At 41.8% G+C, this 19,733-nt stretch overlaps 6 protein-coding genes across 6 annotated transcripts; 4 read left to right on the top strand and 2 right to left on the bottom strand.

Moving 5' to 3' along the window:
* Positions 1-298: 298 nt before the first annotated feature.
* V1512DRAFT_208641 (glycoside hydrolase superfamily) lies at positions 299-1,369 on the top strand (the record flags this gene model as incomplete). The annotated part of the gene is made up of 4 exons (XM_066913444.1): positions 299-475; positions 530-605; positions 657-708; positions 760-1,369. The coding sequence occupies 4 exons, from the start codon at positions 299-301 to the stop codon at positions 1,367-1,369; spliced, it is 915 nt and encodes a 304-aa protein (XP_066771267.1).
* A 184-nt stretch (positions 1,370-1,553) lies between these two features.
* Positions 1,554-3,635, top strand: V1512DRAFT_208426 (uncharacterized protein; the record flags this gene model as incomplete). The annotated part of the gene is made up of 1 exon (XM_066913438.1): positions 1,554-3,635. One exon carries the CDS (start codon positions 1,554-1,556, stop codon positions 3,633-3,635), a length of 2,082 nt encoding a protein of 693 aa, XP_066771266.1.
* Positions 3,636-3,926: 291 nt separating this feature from the next.
* On the top strand, positions 3,927-5,320 carry V1512DRAFT_226343 (uncharacterized protein). The gene is made up of 6 exons (XM_066913852.1): positions 3,927-4,290; positions 4,366-4,386; positions 4,498-4,562; positions 4,614-4,685; positions 4,738-4,842; positions 4,895-5,320. The coding sequence occupies exons 1-6, from the start codon at positions 4,284-4,286 to the stop codon at positions 5,000-5,002; spliced, it is 378 nt and encodes a 125-aa protein (XP_066771265.1). The 5' UTR covers positions 3,927-4,283; the 3' UTR covers positions 5,003-5,320.
* A 457-nt stretch (positions 5,321-5,777) lies between these two features.
* On the top strand, positions 5,778-8,692 carry V1512DRAFT_253676 (uncharacterized protein; the record flags this gene model as incomplete). Its single annotated transcript, XM_066914756.1, has 4 exons — positions 5,778-5,942; positions 6,009-6,459; positions 6,508-7,578; positions 7,659-8,692. The coding sequence occupies 4 exons, from the start codon at positions 5,778-5,780 to the stop codon at positions 8,690-8,692; spliced, it is 2,721 nt and encodes a 906-aa protein (XP_066771264.1).
* Positions 8,693-12,324: 3,632 nt separating this feature from the next.
* V1512DRAFT_263861 (uncharacterized protein) lies at positions 12,325-13,925 on the bottom strand. The gene has a single exon (XM_066916570.1). The coding sequence runs from the start codon at positions 13,639-13,641 to the stop codon at positions 12,784-12,786; it is 858 nt and encodes a 285-aa protein (XP_066771263.1). The 5' UTR covers positions 13,642-13,925; the 3' UTR covers positions 12,325-12,783.
* Positions 13,926-18,682: 4,757 nt separating this feature from the next.
* V1512DRAFT_253674 (uncharacterized protein) lies at positions 18,683-19,705 on the bottom strand (the record flags this gene model as incomplete). The annotated part of the gene is made up of 2 exons (XM_066914755.1): positions 18,683-19,523; positions 19,575-19,705. The coding sequence occupies 2 exons, from the start codon at positions 19,703-19,705 to the stop codon at positions 18,683-18,685; spliced, it is 972 nt and encodes a 323-aa protein (XP_066771262.1).
* Positions 19,706-19,733: the final 28 nt, after the last annotated feature.

The raw sequence follows: 19,733 nt of genomic DNA, 5'->3' as shown, positions 1-19,733 counted from the left end.
CGTTGTTTCCGTGACAGGATTTTGTGCTCTTTTTTTATCTTCGTCCTCTTCCTGGTAAATACTAGTTTTTCATTTTTTCTTTATCTTCGTTCTATTCATTTTGCACAGCTAGTCTGTGGCAGTTTTTGACCATTTACATCTGAGTTCTGGTAACTTTTGGTTTATTTTTTGATTGTATATTCGATCCAGTTGCAGGTCAATTGTGTACAAGAAAAATCTTATTATTTTATTTTCGACGAGGAATTTTATATTTGAGCAATTCCAGAATCAGTTGTCTTAAAACTCAATCAGTCTATTAATGCGACACTTTTGCTGGATTAACACAGTTGGTTTGTTGCTCGGGTTGAACGGTCTGGTGAGAAGTTTAGATTTGACCTCGAACTCCAATCTTGTACTCTACTGGGGGCAAAATTCATATGGCCAGGTGGGATCACAGAACAGTTTAGCGAGTTATTGCGGAGATTCTACGGCAGATGTAAGATTAGACGCGGCATGCAGCGTTACAAATGGCGACTGACGCTATGTATAGATTATTGTCTTGGCATTTTTGTCTGTTTTTTTTGACTCTTCAAACGGGCTTCCTGTGGTTAATTTTGCTGGGTCTTGTTAGTTTCTTTTTCAAGATGCGATGGTGACCGTGACTTACATGCAAATAGGTGAAGGCAATTATTTTGATGGCACAACACTTCTTGAATGTCCTTCAATTGCGTAAGTCTACTGATCTATCTGTGATCATTCTGCGATTTCTAAATACAGTAGTGAGGATATAGTCACTTGTCAAAGCAACGGAAAGAAAGTATTTTTGTCACTTGGAGGTGCAACTGGATCATATGGATTTCAGAGCGACAGTCAAGCGGAAACATTTGCAGCAACAATATGGGATCTCTTTGGAGGCGGCTGGTCGGAGACGCGTCCTTTTAGTCAAACTGTAGTTGACGGCTTCGATCTGGACATTGAAGGTGGAAGCTCAACTGGATATGCAGCGTTCGTAGCAGCTATGCGAGCCTATTATGAGGATTTTACCGAAAAATCGATGTACATCTCTGGTGCTCCTCAGTGTGTCATGCCTGACAGCTTCCTGAATGATGCTATGATTCACTCTTATTTCGATTTTTACTTTGTTCAGTTTTTTAACAATTATTGTGGTATTGATCAATGGAGTACAACCGAGAGCGGTGCATTTAATTTTGCCTCTTGGGATTCGTTTGCAAAAACATTGAGTTACAATACTGACGCGAAAGTTTATCTTGGTGTCCCAGCATCTCCGAGTGCCGCCGGTACTGGCTACGTTGACGTCGATACGTTACTTGAAGCTGCTGGTCAGTTGATGGGAAAGTATTCCAGTTTCGGCGGTGTTATGATGTGGTAAGTATATGGTCGTGGTAATTTTATTGAGCGTCAATAACCAGGTTAGGGATGCATCACAAGCCTACAATAACTTTCCAAGAGACGGTTTAAATTATGCACAACTGGCAAAAGCAGGATTGGCCTCGCTTGGGGCTAATACGATTGCACCGTCAGAAAGCTCTGTCGTAACCGTCGAAACGACTGACATGTTGTGGAGAACCATTGATGAGCAGTTTTCAGTCGGTCCTACGGCAGAAGAATATCCAGTAACACAGATCGCGGAAGAGAATTCTGTCAGTGCGATTGGTGAAGTGCATACAGTCAGTCAGACTGAAACGCCGTATTCAATCACTCGGACTGCTGTTTATTCTGTAGATCCTTTCAAGAGTGCAATCGAAACTTCAAGCATAAGCACTTGGACAGATGTCGTTAGCACTTCTACCCCGGATGATGGTTTGTGGCATACAATTTATGGTCATGCAGATGATGGTTTGTGGCACACCACATACGATCACGCTGGGAGCACACAAACGGTATTTGAGACATATTTAGAGGCTACTATGTCGCTAAGGGAGATTTCTCAACCTGCTCAAACGTTGTTTGTTACTGACACTCCGACTATCCGTACTTATCCTGTTGTTTCTGTCTCACTTACCATGGAGTCTGGTTCTGTGGAAACGATTCCTACTCAAGCATCGATTTCCGTTTCTGTATCTCCTTCTGTTACGCCATTGTCTACAGTAGTCAAATCTCAAGACTTGAGTGTCATGGTAGGTGTCTATTCGTACACCTCAACAGTGAAGAACAGTATGTTTACACCTCCTCTTGAAGTGGCGTATTACACCACTGTCACGTCTACCGTTGACTTAGTGGGACCCACGTACGAGGCTGTAACATATTCTGCTACTGAAAGAACTGCTGATGCGATAACCGAGACAAGTGAGGAAGGCACTAGTACTATTACTGCAAAAAGTTTGGTTGAATCAAGCTATGCGTCGGCACCTGTTCCGTCAACTCATATATCAAGCTCTGAATCTGCTTTTGTCCATTCAATTGTTTTATCTAGTACGGCTTTAAACTTCGAAACAATATCTACAAGGCAGCCGTCGCTAAGTTTGTACACCGTGTCTTTGGCGAGTTCAGTGGAATCAAGCACAGTTCAGTCTAATTGGGGGATTGAGACTTCTCTGTCTTCAGCAATTCCGTACACTGAGCATACATCAACACTTTCAGAAACTAAAGCGCCTGAGAGATCTCTGCCTGTTGCATCTACACTGTCGAGTTTGTCAGACCCAGCCATTGTCCCCACTTCAGTGTCTGCTCTTACGGTCACTGATGCTGAGTCTTCGGCTTCATCAAGTTTGACGTTTTTGACAAACCAGCCTTGGACACAACCGGTTTTGACTACAACCGTCGCGCCGGAAGCTAGCCCAACTAAAGTGTCTTTATGTCCCATTGATGGCCAGCCATGTACAGTACATGGTGAAATGGCGTGTAACGGGTATTACTACGGCCAATGTGTGTGGGGCACATGGGTCGTACGTCAATGTTACACTGGTCTATCATGTAAAAATGACGGTACAGATGTGTATTGTGCATATCCTGGACCAGATCCCGTGACGAGCTGCTCTGCCGGAACCAGCACGTTTATAAAACGGAGCACTTCTGCTGTTGGTCATAGTCATAGTCACCATCGACGTGCCAAAATGAATGACTTGGGCGCACGATTTTACGAATACGAGCGTGGAAAGCATTATTCCCCTCATGTCCCGGTGAAGCGCAGGTCGCCGGATATGAATGCGGACGTGACGGATGATGAGTCGGAAAGTCTACCGGTGACTGGTGATATCATTGGTAACGTCACTGCATTTACGCGGTTGGATGAAAAAGCCACATCCGCAGATTCTTCTGCTGTCATCCAGACTCTTAAATTTTCTGCGATTTTAGGCACATTGGATGCGTACTCAACAGCGACATATGACCCAGCGGATGCTTCTGTCAGTGATAGAGGGGTCTCGACGGAGAATACTGGGAGCTTTCTGATACGTATATCTACGCAGAGATTAGATTCGACTCGTTTTGTGGGGACTTTATATGCTGCACCTTTGGCAAATAATCCTATTAGCCAATCCTGGACATTCAGTTTTACGTCATCGCATAAGATCGACCGCATTAGTAGGGGTGATTTATCTTTCATGGGTAACGCATACAAGATATCTAGTATAGCCACTGAAGAGGCCAGTAACTACATGGCTATTATGGTTATATTTTGGGGAGAGTATACATGAGCTCTCGCCTTCCTTATTTCTAAATAATTTTTAGATTTGGCACTGGTATGCTCCCTTAGCTCTTAGTCGCCGTCAGAGTCGGCACCCCATGATTTTTCCTTTCTTTTTAAAAAAAAATATACAAGAAACTGCCATTTTGCGAAATTTTGTTTGGAAATTTATGTGTTTTTTTTGGTTATCACTCGCTTGTTTAATTCACCACGGTCATTAATTTGTTTCGTAATTATCACTGCATACACTTTTGTACTTAGTTCAATTTCCGCTCTTAGACCATGCAAAGAACAATTAGAACTCATCACGTCGTTTTCATCAGTGTTGGCTTAGCCTTTTGCACAAATAATTTAAATCTAGTTACATGTATGCGTAAGCCAAAATATTCTTTTGACAGGCCTGTGTGACCTCAGCAGCGGAGGAGGGCGAAGACAGCATTTTGCAGTCAGTAATTGGATGTTATGATTATGGCATAAAAGCACAACTGTATGTGGAAAATATCAACAACAAATTTCAAGAAACACGGTTTTGTAAACACCTCGGCATTTCATATTCAGCATCAGCAGCGCTATTTACATTACAGTTTACTACTACATTCTAAAAATTAACTGTGTTTATTGCTGCTATTTTTCAGTTATTGTTTACTAATTTCTCATAATGTCTGGTAAGTAGTTAGCGGCAGAATGAACGCGTAATTCGCGTAATGCCTTCCTTACCCTATTTCTAACTACTTCTTCAGTCAATTTCCAAGGTCTCGCTGGTATGTTCAATCTCATATACATGGACAATAGAGTTCTTGTGAACGATATGCACATGCGATCACTATGTGGACAGATCAAGTTATGAACGAATGCTAATGCAGTTCCATCAGAGGAGTTTACCAAGTTTTACTACAATCAGTTTGACAGCGATCGGTCTCAATTGGGAAATCTTTATGTGAGTGTCAAAGGAACATAGTATGTAGGCAGCACTGACAGGCATTGACAGAGAGATCACTCAATGCTCACATTTGAGAGCTCTCAAATGCAAGGTGCAAAGAGTATTATAGAGAAGCTGGTCGTAAGTAGCTATTTCTCATTTGATTTAGAGTTGCAGCTTATCAAGCCTCTAGAGTCTGCCATTCCAGAAGGTTGCTCATCGTATATCAACTCTTGACGCTCAGCCATCTTCTCCCGAGTTGGGATCAGTTTTAGTCATGGTCACCGGTGAATTGCTTGTACGTATTATATCATTGTACAATTAAAATTACGTAGCTGACTGCATTGCAGGTTGACGAAGAGCAGAACCCACAGCGATACTCACAAGTCTTTCATTTGATTCCGGAAGCTGGGAGCTACTATGTCTTTAATGATATCTTCCGTCTGAACTACTCATGAGCTTACCATTTGTGAATGATTAAGTGTTAGTTCTAGTAATATCAAATGCATATCTACGTTATTTATTTTGATCTATTGATTATAAACGGTTTTCAACACCACTGAAGTAGTTAACATACTTTGGCAAAACTGTTTAAAAGCTTTTAAAAAGACAACAGTGGTACGAAGTGAAGATGTCGAAACTCAATTTGCGCCCCACAGCAAAGGTTAACTATTGTAAGCTTGATTTTAAAGCGGCAGTAAATTGAGTTTCTGATTTCTATATTGTATTGATTGGAGTTTCTTTAAAAAAAAATAAACCAATAATTAAAAAGCTTTTTTAACAACAAACAGAAGCACAAAAAACGATGGAGAAAAGAGCAAGTGTTAATTAAAGGTAGTACCCAAACCCTTACAATATTTAAAGTTTTAGTTCTCTTTTCGCAACTTTACATTCATGATGGTTACACATCGCACATATTTTACTGCCACATACTAATTATAACTTCCGAGTTATTTCGTTTGTAATCATGTTTAACGTAAGCTTTGCCTTATTGATACTAGATAACAGTTAAAAATAACAATTTGGCTTTCCGTTTCGTAGACTGCGAACTTTATTGTACTTTTTTCGTTCTACCGTGCTCTCCCTTAACCTGCCTAAATTGCCCACCACCATTTCAAAGAGTAGCATGAATTATCTCTAAAATTGCTGTTAACACGGATCGTTTAGTGCTTCAAAATACTCAACTGCGCAGAAAATACCTTCAATCAATACAGTTAAACGCTAGTGACCACAATGAATAGCTCTGATGAGCAAATCGTGCCCTCACCAGGACACCACCCCAGTGTACCCAAGAGATCTGCTGGACATCAGATGACGGCGTCGACTCCATCAGTGCCAAGAAGACCAAAACCCAGATCTTTTGAAAACGGAAGCGATGGTTCACAGTCCATGACATTGGTAAGTTTGCAATTGCCGGACCGGCGCAATCGCTATGGCAGGATCGGTTAACATTGATTAATGTAGACCCCGTCGCAATCTTTTGAAACTTCTGCACCTGAAATTGCTGCTTCTGAAACCGCTAATGCGTTTCCTGTTTCTACTCAAGACGAATATGTCGGATACAGACCAATTGAAGACGCTTCTCAGTTTGCAAGCTCAGTGCCAATGCCAATTCCGTCGATTCCTCGTCGACCGTATTCGCCGTCAGTCAATTTGCGACAGCCACGAAGCTTATATGAAACTGCACAGCAGGAAGCTGAGATTGAACTCGACGTGTCTCGGACACTAGCAGAAACGCAGCACAGATTTAGAAGACCTGACGACTCGGCAAGTGGATACGAAGGAATGGAGCATGTCACTAGCATGATTTCTGATCGTGAAGACGATAGCGCATCTGAATCGTTTAGTAACGCGGAACTCTCTGGATCGGAAAATACAATTTCGGAAGAGCCGGGGTTTTTAGGCTACATGCAAAGTCTGTGAAACTTACAATACTTTTGTCGTTTGTTGCTGATCTAAGCAGAGTCGCGAAATATGTTGTCCACTATACCTCGCCAGCCAATGAGCCCAAGTGTGATTGAACAAACTCGCACCACAAACGCTGCCGTCCACCCTGCAATGCCTAAGATACCTGCCCGACCACGAAGTTCAAACCAACACTCACCAATCACGCGATCTACTTCTACTAATCCTATTGTACCGGCTCGACCGCGTACTGATACATCTGCATTTTCTGCTGCAAGTGTGGCTAGCAATAGCGAACCTGCGACTGCCGAAATAGCGGATACTACGATTTCAGATGATGCCATGCCTGTGCTTGTGCCACAGCCATTGGAACCGATCAGTGCCAATACACTGTCGAAAGGACAAGACGTGCTTACGTCCTTTGACGTCGCAGCGATATTGGCTGGTGAGGAACTCAAAAAAGATGATAACGTCAGAGAAGACGCCGAGCACTCTCAACTACACGTTCGGATTATGGATGGTTTACAAGAGCCTGAGGCCAGTCCAACCGTTCCATTACCAATACATGGTTTTGGACACCATGACGCTTTAGATAGTCTGAGACACGATTATGTCAGTGATTCTGATGAAGAGCAAGTGGACGAAATTGGTGCTGAAATGAATAATGACACTGCTGCTATATCTGTGGGAGATAACATGTCACCGGAAGCTCTCCCAAAACTTACGACGTCTTTAGAGTCTTCTCTGTCAGCTGTGGCACTCCCACAACATACCACAAACAGGCCTGATGGTGAATTTGAAGCTGCTGAAGAAGGTACAAGTTACAAAATAAAGCAGAAGAACGTCATGTCTGAGCAACAGGGAGTTGAAGCTAGAGATTTAGAGATTGACAACCTACAAGCGGAAGAACCGTCGATGGAAAAGCGAAATTCTATGATTGAATCAAAGACTGACGACGCTTTCGCCAAAATAGACAAGGCCGAGGAAATTATGTTTGATACTGCGCTAACCGAGGACCTGAAAAATGATTCAGGAATATTCCAGGAGCTGAAGCCAGTGGAAAAGAGGACACATGAAACAAGCGCGCCAGTTGTGGACGCAAGATCTACTGATTTGGAGGACAAGAAAGGTATGGACTTGATACGCACCCATCGTAAAGTCTAACAGTGGCAGTACCACCGGTGGGACCAACCATACCCCGTCGTCCAGTGCGACCGATCGTGCATCAGCGACCGAAACTACAGCTTACAGAGTCCAGTGACCCAGCGACGTCTATTATTGGGCTGTCGCATACTGTAACTACACATGCAGATGATAACACAATTCTATCAGCAACAAAGCCGAAACCGCCGCCTCCAGCTAGACCAAACAAACTAACAGGAATACGTGCTGCGTTTGCCAAAAATCTTGAATCTCAATTTGGAAAGGCCGGTCCGCCGCTTCCGTTTCAGAAACGGCCAGTCCCCGTTCCACAAGTTTCTCAGGCAGTAGACCCAGATACGGGCACAGGAGCTGAACTAAAGAGCCCTGAAAGACCAGGTGTTGTTGACGCCACTGACGCTGCTGTACCAGCCAAGGAGGTCAAACTTGACGACGTGCGTAAAGGTCGTGCAAGAGGCCCCAGAGGACGAAAACTTCCAGCACCGGTCATCCTACCAGGTGGATGGTCGTTTAGCCCTGTTGTGGCGGTATGGACACTTGCGTACACTGTTTCTGAGATTCGCAAAAGTGAAACGACAGAAGAGACTGTAGAAGCTGGTTTAACAGTACCTGCGGTATCTGATCAAGATAATCGCGCAGATGCATCTGAAGCAATGGTAAGCGACGTGGCTGACCTGCAACATCGGGTGGTTGAGCCGAGCGGTCTGGAAGTTGCCACTAAACAGATGAAACCTGATGCAGACTTTGTGGAATCAGCGTCTGCGGACAGTGCCGCTGGAACCGAAATAATGCCACAGTTATTGCCGGAAACTGAGACGGAGAATGCACCAAACCAAAAGCCACGGGTTAAATCAAAGGAAACTACAGAGTTGCCGGTTCAAGTACAGGTAGCATCGAGTGCGATGGCAGAATCGGAGTTTTCCCCGAAGACAAACGCGGATATTTTAGATAATTTGACGTCTACGGATATCGTTAATGAAGACCAAGCATTGACTGACTTGGGGTCGACTGCAGTGGTACTATCTGAATTGCCAACTAAAGTAGATGAATTTGAGGCTGCTGCTGCTGCAGATCTAGAGTGATTTTGACCAGTAATTTAGTTAAGCCAAAGTTAATTTATTACTATCTCATTTTAGTTGCTGGACAGAGCCATTTCTGTGGATCAATTAATACGCTCTAGTTCTGGCAAGACAATGCATCTTCATGCACGTAATGAAATTGAATCCTACATGATGCATGGGAAAAGCTTGTTCAAAATTTTATTCAGGGTTAGGACAACTTGCTAATCATAAAGTTTAGGTAGGTCTCTTTACCTCAGAACCAAGTTTACGCCTGGTTTTGAAACTATGGTTACAATACCATAGTTTTTAGAGCCCAAATTGCATCATGTGACTTTGCTTATATCATTACGGACTGTAGCAGATGTAAACAAACTTGACTCGGTGATATTCTCCGCGTCTTTTATCATCCTACAAATGAATGGATGTTCAAGATTTAATTGAAGCGATTACTAATACTACAAACAGGCAAAATAGTGTTGTTAGCATGTTTTCTTTTGACTCTGATACGTGCACGTAGCTCAAAGAGACATTTTGCTGCTGTCTGTGTATTGATTGACAGTTTTAGTGGAGAGAATTCCGATATAATAAGATATCATCATAGCGAGCTGTGAGAAATCATGAAAATGGAACAGAAAAGAATAGAAATTATGTAACAAATCAAATCTACAATATAGGTCAGGAGTCAGCCAGGAGGTCATGCGGCTCAATATTTAAGTTAATGTGGTAAATTGAATATCAACACTACGACCTCAAAAATTAACGTATTTGACTGTAAAACGTATCAAAATGATTGTAGAGATCTCAGAATTCCAAGGTATTAAAAAAAAGTTTATTGGCTAGACATTATGTGAGTTATTTGAGGTCAAAGACAGAACTTCAATTAAACCTCCAAAAATCTACTTAGTTCACGAGAGTTGAGCTACTGAATACTAGTTAGTGAGTTTAACGATTTATAAAAGCAATGCTACACTTTGGAATGTCCTAAAAGAACCTATTAAGATCTGCAGAAAAGTATTATATGTTAATTTACCTACACAGAAGAAAGAAATGGAACACAAAGAAAAAAGAATAGTCGGCGCACCACTTCAATATTCTTGTACCAGCCCTACTGTAAGAGCGTGGTATTCTTATTACTGGTATTAAGGGTCTTGTATAATTTTATAATTAATGATATTCAAAATACATCCACATAGCGAGCTCTTTATGTAATAAACTCGTTTTCAAATACGACATAAATAAACACACTATAAATAATCACATCATAAAGCACACGACCATTGTCGTCCGATTAGAACCCATCAATTAACACATACGCTCCGGGCACTGTTAAGGTTCCAAAGTCCCGTACCTTGGAAATCTTACAGGCCTCAGAGACCTCAGCGGATTAGGGTGTACTTTGCAAGCCGGGTCGGGAGGGTGTAGCACTAGAAAACATTAGTGAACGGTCCTGGTAAATTACAAGATTGTTGGCGTTGACCACGTGTAGGTATGCCTCCTTTCTATTTATTCGTTCAAAATTTCTAATTAAGTTTATTGACTATATATAGCTAACTAAATGCTATAGTTTTATCAAGTAAATGTCTGCTAGCATTGATACTGACCGTAACAGCGTAGTGTGTAATGTAGAGATATAGCCTAACCCTTAAATTTATCATTAGCCTCTTTTCAAACGTCGACCTCTTCTGTGTCCTTAGCACAGTATGTATTATACATGCTAATAAATAATTACTACGATAGTCTCATTAAGCTGTTCTCTGAGAATGTACGGATATTTATTTACATACTGTTTGCTACAAGTTAGGTCCGGCGAGGCCTTGCCATCTCTGACAAATATTGCAGTCGTCTTCAAAACTTTAAACCTCATAGTTAACTGTATTTGAGCCAAGTGGAGTCTCGAATCAGACCTAAACAGGTTTTTTAATATAGCTAGCTGCAAAGTGAAATATTGAACGTAAAGGACAACTTGAACACTTTCGAGAAATGCTATTTTAGCGAACACGGGTACTGAACGGCAAACAATGTAGAGAACGTTGGTTCGGTTATACCAAAGCCTTAGTATGAAAAAATTTCATTCGAAACCGAAGCACATCAACTTTTCAGTGCGTGAGAAATAGAAAGAGAAAACAGTTGTGACCAGCCAACCAAGGTCAAGGATCTTTAAACTTAAAACTAGGCTAGGGCTAGGAGGTACCAAATAGCTACAAGACTAGCGTTACTTGTCAACTTGCGGCTGCGGGCAAGTACCGGTAACTACCGCCTCGCATAATGCGGCTGAATTTATCAATTGAGCGACCGAGGCAACGCACGTGTACGATAACGGTGGGAGTGCGTAGATTAGACGCGTCGTTAATGACGAAACGCGTCGTTAATGACGGGACGCGTGACTTACGCGTCGTGCAAAGTGCGGGGAAAAATGAGCAGCCAAACTGCACTGCTTTGATTTTGACTACACATTGGGAATTTTACACAAAATCCTCAAGTTTGTTTCTTAAAGGCACTTTCGATTATTTGAGATATTTTTGCCGTTCTTTTAAAGTGCAACTTGAAAGTGTTGAGTTAAGGTCTGGAAAGCAGCAAAGTTTTAGTATGGTAGGCGCCCCATAAAGTGGGACGGTGAAGCGGCATGGATTGGTCGAACTTGATCGCGACCCAGAAACCAATTTTCAAATAAGTAATGCTTTTTATAATTTTTCTTTCTAAAAAGATAATTTGAGGATATGACGTGGTGGGATATCATGTACGCTGACATCGGAAACTCATTCTGCTCAAAATCTTTTTAAAATAATGTCCATGACTGTGCATTGTGAACTTCTGAGCTCTCGTGATTGCTGGATTTTAATTAGTCCAATGTGGCTTTACAAATAAATTCGATACTGTGTTTATGTGTGATGATGTGATAAATGTGTTTGAATTTGCGGGCCATTCGCGCTCTCGCGACTGACGGATGGCAAGCATCAAACAAGGAGGCTCAGATGGCGGGAAAATAAACCGTGATGGATCCGCTTCTTATGTGGAAGTCCATAGTGGGTGTGACTTGTGAGTTAGCGTGGGATCTAATTCTTTGAAGCCGAGAGAAAAATACTCAGCCGGAACCTTGTTTTTGGCTGTCACAATGAACGGAACCAGGGAAGTTACCCACTTGTGGCCAAATTGATTGTTATTCAGACTATGCAAGACAATTGGTTGTAGTTAGACCAATATGTAATGGGCAGTAATTGTTTTCTTGTGTTTACAGTGTCAATCTATAAGCAAGACACATTTTGGTAGGAGACTGAAAAAATCAGCTAAGATCTTAGAATCGTGGGAGATCTAAACTCTAATTTCAGAACGCGCGGGCTCACATTCCAAATTTCCTGTTGACATCTGGATCCCAATAAAGCATAATTGAGTGTAATCAAACAAGAAGATGTGATTTCCAATGACATTATCGCACAGTTTGCGTTCGCTGGTGTTGTTCTAGATGCTCCTTTAGTATTGCGATATCAGAATTCTGACAGAGTTAATCCACACACAATGAGGTAGGTGTCATTTTGTGAACCAGACTCTAAATTCTTCTTGTTGTTTCTTATTTGGCAACGTTCTTTATGCATACAAGATCTCGAACGATGACACTAGACTTTCGCAATATAATGGAGTAGATTTTCGCAAAAAAAAAAACAATGTAAGAATCTGATTTATTTCTTTACCATGAAAGTAACAAAAGTTGAAATTTCATTTCTTATGCACCAAGTTCAAAACAGTCACTATGTATATATATAAAAAAATATGCTCTCTGTTCAGGCCAGCTGAGACTAGAAAGTCACTCAAGAATCGAAAGTCATGCTGCAAAGAAAAGCAAAAATCCAACCAACTGCACTGTTGTTTCATACTGTCGTACATATCAAAATTCATAACCATTTTTGAAAGAATTCAAATCATAAAAACAAAAAACTTGTTGTCCCATAAAATCCAAAAAATTTCGTGTTCCCATATATCGCCGTGTCACATATCCGAAAGAGATAATAAAAGTCAGTCAACCCTGTTATATACACTTGCTGGCCGAGCCAATCCAGCAAGAACACACATGCCGCTAATGCACCAAACATATAGGAAAACAAATGTTAGTTTTCCAGTCATATCATGGCCAATCCTTCGACGTAGCCATTGCGACCGCCCTTGCGCATGTGCGTTCGCCTGTGGGCACGCAAGTTATCGCTGCGAGAAAACTTGCGTTTGCATGAATCAACGTCGCAGATGAATGGTCTTTCGTCTGTGTGGGTGCGTGCGTGCCGTCGTAAATGTTCAAGTCGCTTGAATCGCTTGGGACACTGCTCACACTTGTGAGGCTTATCCATCGAGGACACAATCAATGGGTAAGAACGCTTTTGCATTGCAAGACTCAGAGGAGTAGCTGGCATAGACTTCCGTCGGACCATTGCCGGCGGAGTAGTAGGAGGAGACGGGGTCGCGTTGGCAGAAGCAACTTGCTGAAGCGCGTAAGATGCAGCAGCAGTACCAGCATGGTATGGTACGGGTGAAGGGGAGTAGAAAGGAGAGTAGCAAGACTCGGTGGTCAAAGGAGTCATCAGTGCAGACTCAGCGCATGGGGTAGAAAAAAACTCGTTCTTGATGTAGTCATTTCTGAGCTGGCTTGAGTAGTCTGACGCGGCCGACATCGGTGATCCGGGGCAGGACTCAATATCATACTGTCCACCCGAAAGGTAGAGCATTCCCGGAGTAATTGTGGTAGGAGGTATGTCTTCAGTAGGAGTAGTCGGGCCAGACGAACAGTAAGAAGAAACCGACGAGACCGACGAGACCGATGAGACCGATGCAGTTCTTCTGAAAAGAAGAGGAGGCGACGATAGAACGTGACGGAGAGTGAGCGGCGACACAGCACGCTTTGGAACTTCATGCGCAGATAATGCAAGAGGGGACATGTCTGTATGATCCAGGTAAGCACCGTGGCTATCAGTAGTATCAAAATCCATCTGAGATCAAGTCAGTAAATGTCACCATTAGTATGTAAATTTAACTCAAATCAGACCTTAAAAGCCATTGCTTATGAATGTACAGGGAAATGACTGAAAAACCGGAAAAATAAATTAGAAAATTCTCAAGGAAAAGCGAAAGCAATTAAAAGCGAACGAGACGCGTCTGTGACTGTTGATGAGATGATACTCACTCTAACCAGATTGCCGAATTTGTACCTGAGACAACTCTAAATTTATCTCCAGGAATGTGGTCACTCAATTAAGGTTTCCTAATTGGAAAACAAAAATTGTTCGAGATGATCTGGCTTTCACGCAAGCAAAAAGACGAAATGACAGAAGTAGATCCGAAGATAGATATCACGGATTGATTAAAAATAGGGGGAACAGATCACAATAATGAGTGCTAAGTGAATCAAATAATGAGAGGTTGTATGCTCAAAAAGTAACACGTAAGGAAGCAAAGGAATCCAAAGAACAAAACGCAAAAGAAACAAGTGCCAAAAAACGGACGAAACGAATGCAAAAGATGCGACTGTACTGAAGCAATGAAGCGAGAGTAACACTTGCAAATGGATGATGGAAAGGATTTGCATAGGGGCGGGCTGGGGATATCTTATATTATTGACCACGAAGGTTGACTGGGTCGAGTTGACAGGCTTTTTTGCTTAGCGCCTAAGGTTGTGTGAGAGAGGCGGGCGCCGAAGTCGTTTGTACATACTCTTAATGAGAAAGTGAGAGCAACTTACTTTCATCTTGACTCTGTTGCTCTCTACTCTCACTCACAAGGTAACGAGAATAACGGACCGTGCATTTGATCACCGTATTATTTCAATCTACTCAAATCATTTTGATTTTATTCTATTCAATTCTAAAATATTTCTGAAAGATTATTTACTATAAATCGATTTTGCAAATCCTGACTAGTAAATCAATCTACTAAATCACACATACAAAAAGGAAACGACAGAACAAAATCAGAAACTGTCTCGTGTGCGAAAATGACTCGGTAACTGTACACAAAGTTTACAGGTAAGACCAAAGGTGACGAAGTAAGGGCTCAACTTTCGTCTCATCTGTTAAGCTTTCACTTATTAAAGCTTACATAATTGAATGATTGACAGCACTAACTCGTACTTTATTGGTAATTACTAAAATGGTTATAACCAAAAACAGCACAATTTATAGCTGGATCATACACATTGTTAAAATCTAGTTGTTTTAACACAATTGCGTTATAACTGAGCGTAAAATTTGAGATCAAGACAGCTTGTATTCAAACCAAGGTTAACGTTTATGCAAGGAATTTAATCAAGGTTAATGTTTATGCAAGGAACGGTGACACCTGCAGGACCACTTTAAAAGTATCTGGTTGCAAGAATGTACATACCAAGAGTCACATATAAACCTAACTTAGTGGCGGGCGATCAATTACCAAGAGTGAGCCTTAGCGAATGAAACTTATTTAGGAGGTTTTGTTTCTTGGTTTTAAGTATTTGCGAGGCTGTTAATGTCGGTGTGTTTCGTTTGATTTCACATGGTGATTCGGAAATGTCAAAAAACCGACTTGGTGACATTAGACGCCGACACCTGGCGATGTTTAATGTCTATAAACTGATTTAATGATTTACAGTGTATGAGCACGTGCAGATATGAAAAGTTCTTGCGATCTCGTATAGTTCTATATCAATCAATAATAATTAGTCAACTTTACAAGAAATTATGTCGCGACATCTTGCTTCTCATCACGACCTTTTGGGTTATCAGATGAGAGTCTGGCATAAAAAACAAGCTGCCCGTATTTGGCGTCTCACTGAGCTCACGTGACTAGCCTGTAAATTCCGAAGTTTAACCCTGAATATAAATATATAAACAGCAGGTCTATGGGTTTTGTGTAATTTTCGACTTTCTGAGTTTAATGTAGGGTATTCAAAGGAAATAGCAAAAATTCAGGTCTGCGGAATCGGAAGTATGAAGGCCCTCAATTCGTTCGTTTTATCCGTCGTACGACGTTAAGTTGTCGGAAGATGCAAACTCATAAGTTACCATTGCCTCGGTCGATACAAATGAAGGTGATCTTCGCTCTGGTTAAATAATGATGCGACCTTTTCGACCGCTCTTTCAATTCCGGGAGCATAGACCATGTACCGCATGTTCAGCCCCTCAGGGCGAGCGAATTCAGTCAAGAATCACGAATTTTCTGTTGCAATTTTCATTTTGAATGTAATGGTTGAAAAAGTAGGCTGTTTTGTCATTTAGCAGTTGCATGATGTATGTTGCAATAGATCTAATATTAAATGTCAGTAAAATTAGGCATCCAAATAGGCACAGTAATGAACTACAAGTTTAATATTAGTCAGACATGCCTAATCATCTAAAACCTACGCATGTTGATTTAAAACTCGGTGAGTGGAGTTCTTTGCCGGCTCACCATAAACTGCGCCTCGAATTCATCGACTGGCGCACTGTAACTTAAGACCGGGCCAAAGCACCACATATGATAATTCAATTTTTTTTTGGCTGTACAAAGGAAAATAAACAGCGGTATATAATTCAAGATATTTGCGAGCATAGAATTACTATTTGCATTTGTTGGACTAGAGCGAAATATCAGATACATGAGTGAGACCGCCAACAGCCGAGCTCTCATGTGATCTTTGATACTATATTGGAAAGCAGTTGACTTTTTAAGTTGCGTAAAATGATAAAGTATAGTAACATAGCCGCCGGATACAACTTTTACAACATCACATCGTGAACAGTGACTGGCAGACCTTTGTTTTCCGTCTAGACGCTCGGAAAAAATTTGACTGCTTGGTCGCGATCTAATATTCAAAGCGCCTACAAACGGAGCCACAGCACTACATAAACACCAACCTGTCACAATGGCGTCACAACTCGGCTTTATTGTGGTTCATTTAATTTTGGATTCATCAAAAATTAAGGTGGTAATCTTACCTGCATTGAAATTGACTTGTAACTAGCATTAGATGGCGCCAAACTGGCATTAGATGTCGTGAAGCAGATTTTGAGCTGTAAGCCCTCCGCCGCCCAAGATTGTTCCTGGCCGGCCTGCGTCAAACATCTATGAAAATTGTGGTCCACAACCCCGCTTATATTTGCCACTTACTGCGGGAACAGTGCACGATCCGGCAGATTGAGAACGCTAGCAGTTTGTTTCCAAGATTGAATGTCGACAGTCCGTGTCTGGCGCAATTTGATTAATTCAACTCTTTGTGAGCTGTCACAACCATTTCTCCTCTCAGAATCTCTCTGTTCAGATGACACTTATAGCAATCGGCCTCGACCGTTTCATATATAGAACTACTATAGCTCTTCCAAATCAGAACAATTCAGGTAATATTTGAAAATCGAAAAACCAATCGTTTTCAAATTCATTCTAGTTGACGATTGAAATCAAGTTGTTATAATCAGTCGCGTAAAATTTAAAAATTCTTGAGCATTCTAGAAAACTACTAATCTTGGACTAGTCGTAACCCTGCATAGTACTCGTGTTACCTACGTATGCTGCCGTAACTTCCCCAGGTTTTACCAGTAGATCCCGGCCGGTACCGTTGAATTCACTGGTTTAGCTCAGAAACCAGATGAACTTTTTAATCTTAAAGAGACGTGACGAGACAAAATTGACTTTCAATTTGGACGTGGCTCAGTGATTGGAATAGGTGCCTACTGAAAACAGACAACAGTCACGGCACTAGTATAAACGGGATTAGTTAAGCAAATCTAGTCTAGAGTGAATTATCCCACTTCTGAGTCAGATACTTTGATGACCATTCTCGCAATTCATTGAAAAGTTAGCTACAACGTCAATTCATGTTGTACGGCTAACTGTGAACCGTTCCTGCTAAAATTATATTTGATAGTTGATTGGTCTGTAATTTAGACCGCGGCCAGCTAGGCCCAGTCTACAATTCTTACATAGCCTGATTAAAGCCAAGACGCACTATATTAAGCCCCGGTCACGCTAGTGGACTCTTAAAAACCATTTTACCACGTCATGCTACGAAGCGAAGCTGCATTGACCAGCTCGCTACCAACAATGAATCAGACCATGGATAAATAACAGCATTTACAGCTTGTGTAATCATAAGGCAACTTGATATACACAGAATTTTATCCAAAGTGTAAAAAGTATAACACTATGGGTACTTGCACTAGTGAAATTTAATACAACTGTCCGTTTACTGATGCCTGAAGTAGTTAGCGAATACTGAACTTACAGGCATTAAGATTGCGGAGACGAGTTGTTAATGAGAGCAATAAAAATTAAGCATATTGACTGTTAAGCAAGGGAAAAAAAGTCTCAGATCCTGTTCATTATAATCAACAGTGCCCACTATGTTTCGTTTTTTGACAGCAGTTTGTTTCAACTCTTTTTCGCGAAAAACACACAAGTTACAATAGAGTCTCGGCAGTCGGAGTAGTCGGTTTTAGTTAGTAGTACCTTTGCTTACGATCAGACTAGATTCACCCGGAGCTGTCTGCATTTAGCGGTGCCCACTTTATTGCCTTACAAGTGATCGACAGCCCAACGACAAGAACAAGAATGCTTAGCACAGAAAAGTGTGACAACAATCAGCATTGTCAAAGTCGTCACAACTGCGGCTCGTCGCAATTTGAACAAATAAACTAGCTAGAGCATACGCCCGCCCTGTAGGCGCTCCGTTACTTTCTCACCTTCGTTTGACACCAGCCCTCGTTTCAATGAAAACTCAGAAACGGTTAGACATCTTACCGTCTGGTAATTAGAATAAAGCCCTCACCCGCCGTTGGAAACACAAAAATGCACTGTACATCACGTAGAAAATTCGGATATTACATTTTCGCGCACTTCAAATACAACATGGGCAAGTGAGTTATTACCGGTAGTACTGGTACAGCATCATACGAGTAGACGTCAGACAATTGCACCGGAAAGCTGTGACAGTACCTCGTGGATCAACAAGCGAATCAAAAAAAAAAAAAAAAATGAGACTCTGGAATTGACATCGTTATGGTCAAACTACCAGCATAGGCTCCGTTAAAAAATCTCATCTACTGTTCGTTTAAGATTGAGTATGGCCTGGCAGCTCAAAGTCCCTTTCTGACCCCATCCCTCACGTCCGTAAGCAACATCTGGCCGGACTTTGATATACCAGCTCCAAGCACGACCTGGCCATGACTCATCGTTTTCCCATGACTGGATGACAAGTTCAATCGCTCCATGGACTGCAGCCAAATTCTTATTGCCAAACGCTCGAAAGAGGTAGGCGTTGACCTGAGCTGGGTGGATCCATTTCATCTCGGGATCCACGACGCCTTTCTCGGCTTGTTTTTCCATAGCATCAACATCTAATCCCCAGTAGCCGCTGTGATCGCCTCGGCGTAACACAGGGACCTCAATTGAACCAAAAGTCTGCAGCGTGCGGTAGCCTTGCAAGATCTTCTCCAGGTCGACCGCAAGTCCTGATTCGGCTTGCGAGAGTCCGATAGCTTTGGCCTTGACTCGCGATGCTGAAGACGCAGTTGCAGAAGCTAGAGACAAATATGATCCGGCGCCGTAGTCAGGGTAGGTATGTTTGAGTATTGTGTAAGCAAACAGAATCATCAGTGGTGCCCTATTGACGGCCGCCGATGATCTGATAATAACGTCCTCATCAAGCAGAATTGGTAACTCAAGCGCAGAATCATCAATCGGAGCTTGCTCATCTTTCACGATGAACTTTCGTCCTCGTTTAGGCAAACCGTCAGTCGCTGCAGCTGATTTACGTTTTCGCGGCGAAGAAGCACATACCGAGTGCAGTTTCTGGAGTTGCTGATCTGTCAATGTCGGACAGATCGCTTTAAGCTCGTCTATTGATTTCAGTCCAATACTTTCTTTGCTATAAACAGTCAAAACTCATAGCAATGGTTACGGAAGTCAAGTCAATTACCTCAATAACCCATTCTTGAGCAGTACCGAAGCTACAGGTAGCCCAATAGAGAGTGGAATTTTGCAATTTGCAGTCAACAGACGTAGCAAATCGTTTAGAGTCTGACCTTTGCCGGCCTCTAATTTCGACATCTGTTTAGATCAAAGCTATCATAATACT

The sequence above is a fragment of the Lipomyces arxii genome (assembly GCF_038497795.1).
Source record: "Lipomyces arxii strain Phaff 12-163 unplaced genomic scaffold V1512scaffold_9, whole genome shotgun sequence".
Lineage (NCBI taxonomy): Eukaryota > Fungi > Ascomycota > Lipomycetes > Lipomycetales > Lipomycetaceae > Lipomyces > Lipomyces arxii.
The sequence above is the reverse complement of the archived record's forward strand: the minus strand, read 5'-3'. Positions and strand labels throughout refer to the sequence as shown.

Coding starts and splice junctions, on each gene's coding strand:
- V1512DRAFT_226343 (XM_066913852.1), top strand. Junction 4,563..4,613: donor CTCAATTGGGAAATCTTTAT/GTGAGTGTCAAA, acceptor AGGCATTGACAG/AGAGATCACTCAATGCTCAC. Junction 4,686..4,737: donor GTATTATAGAGAAGCTGGTC/GTAAGTAGCTAT, acceptor TCAAGCCTCTAG/AGTCTGCCATTCCAGAAGGT.
- V1512DRAFT_263861 (XM_066916570.1), bottom strand. CDS start 13,641: ATGGATTTTGATACTACTGATAGCCACGGTGCTTACCTGGATCATACA.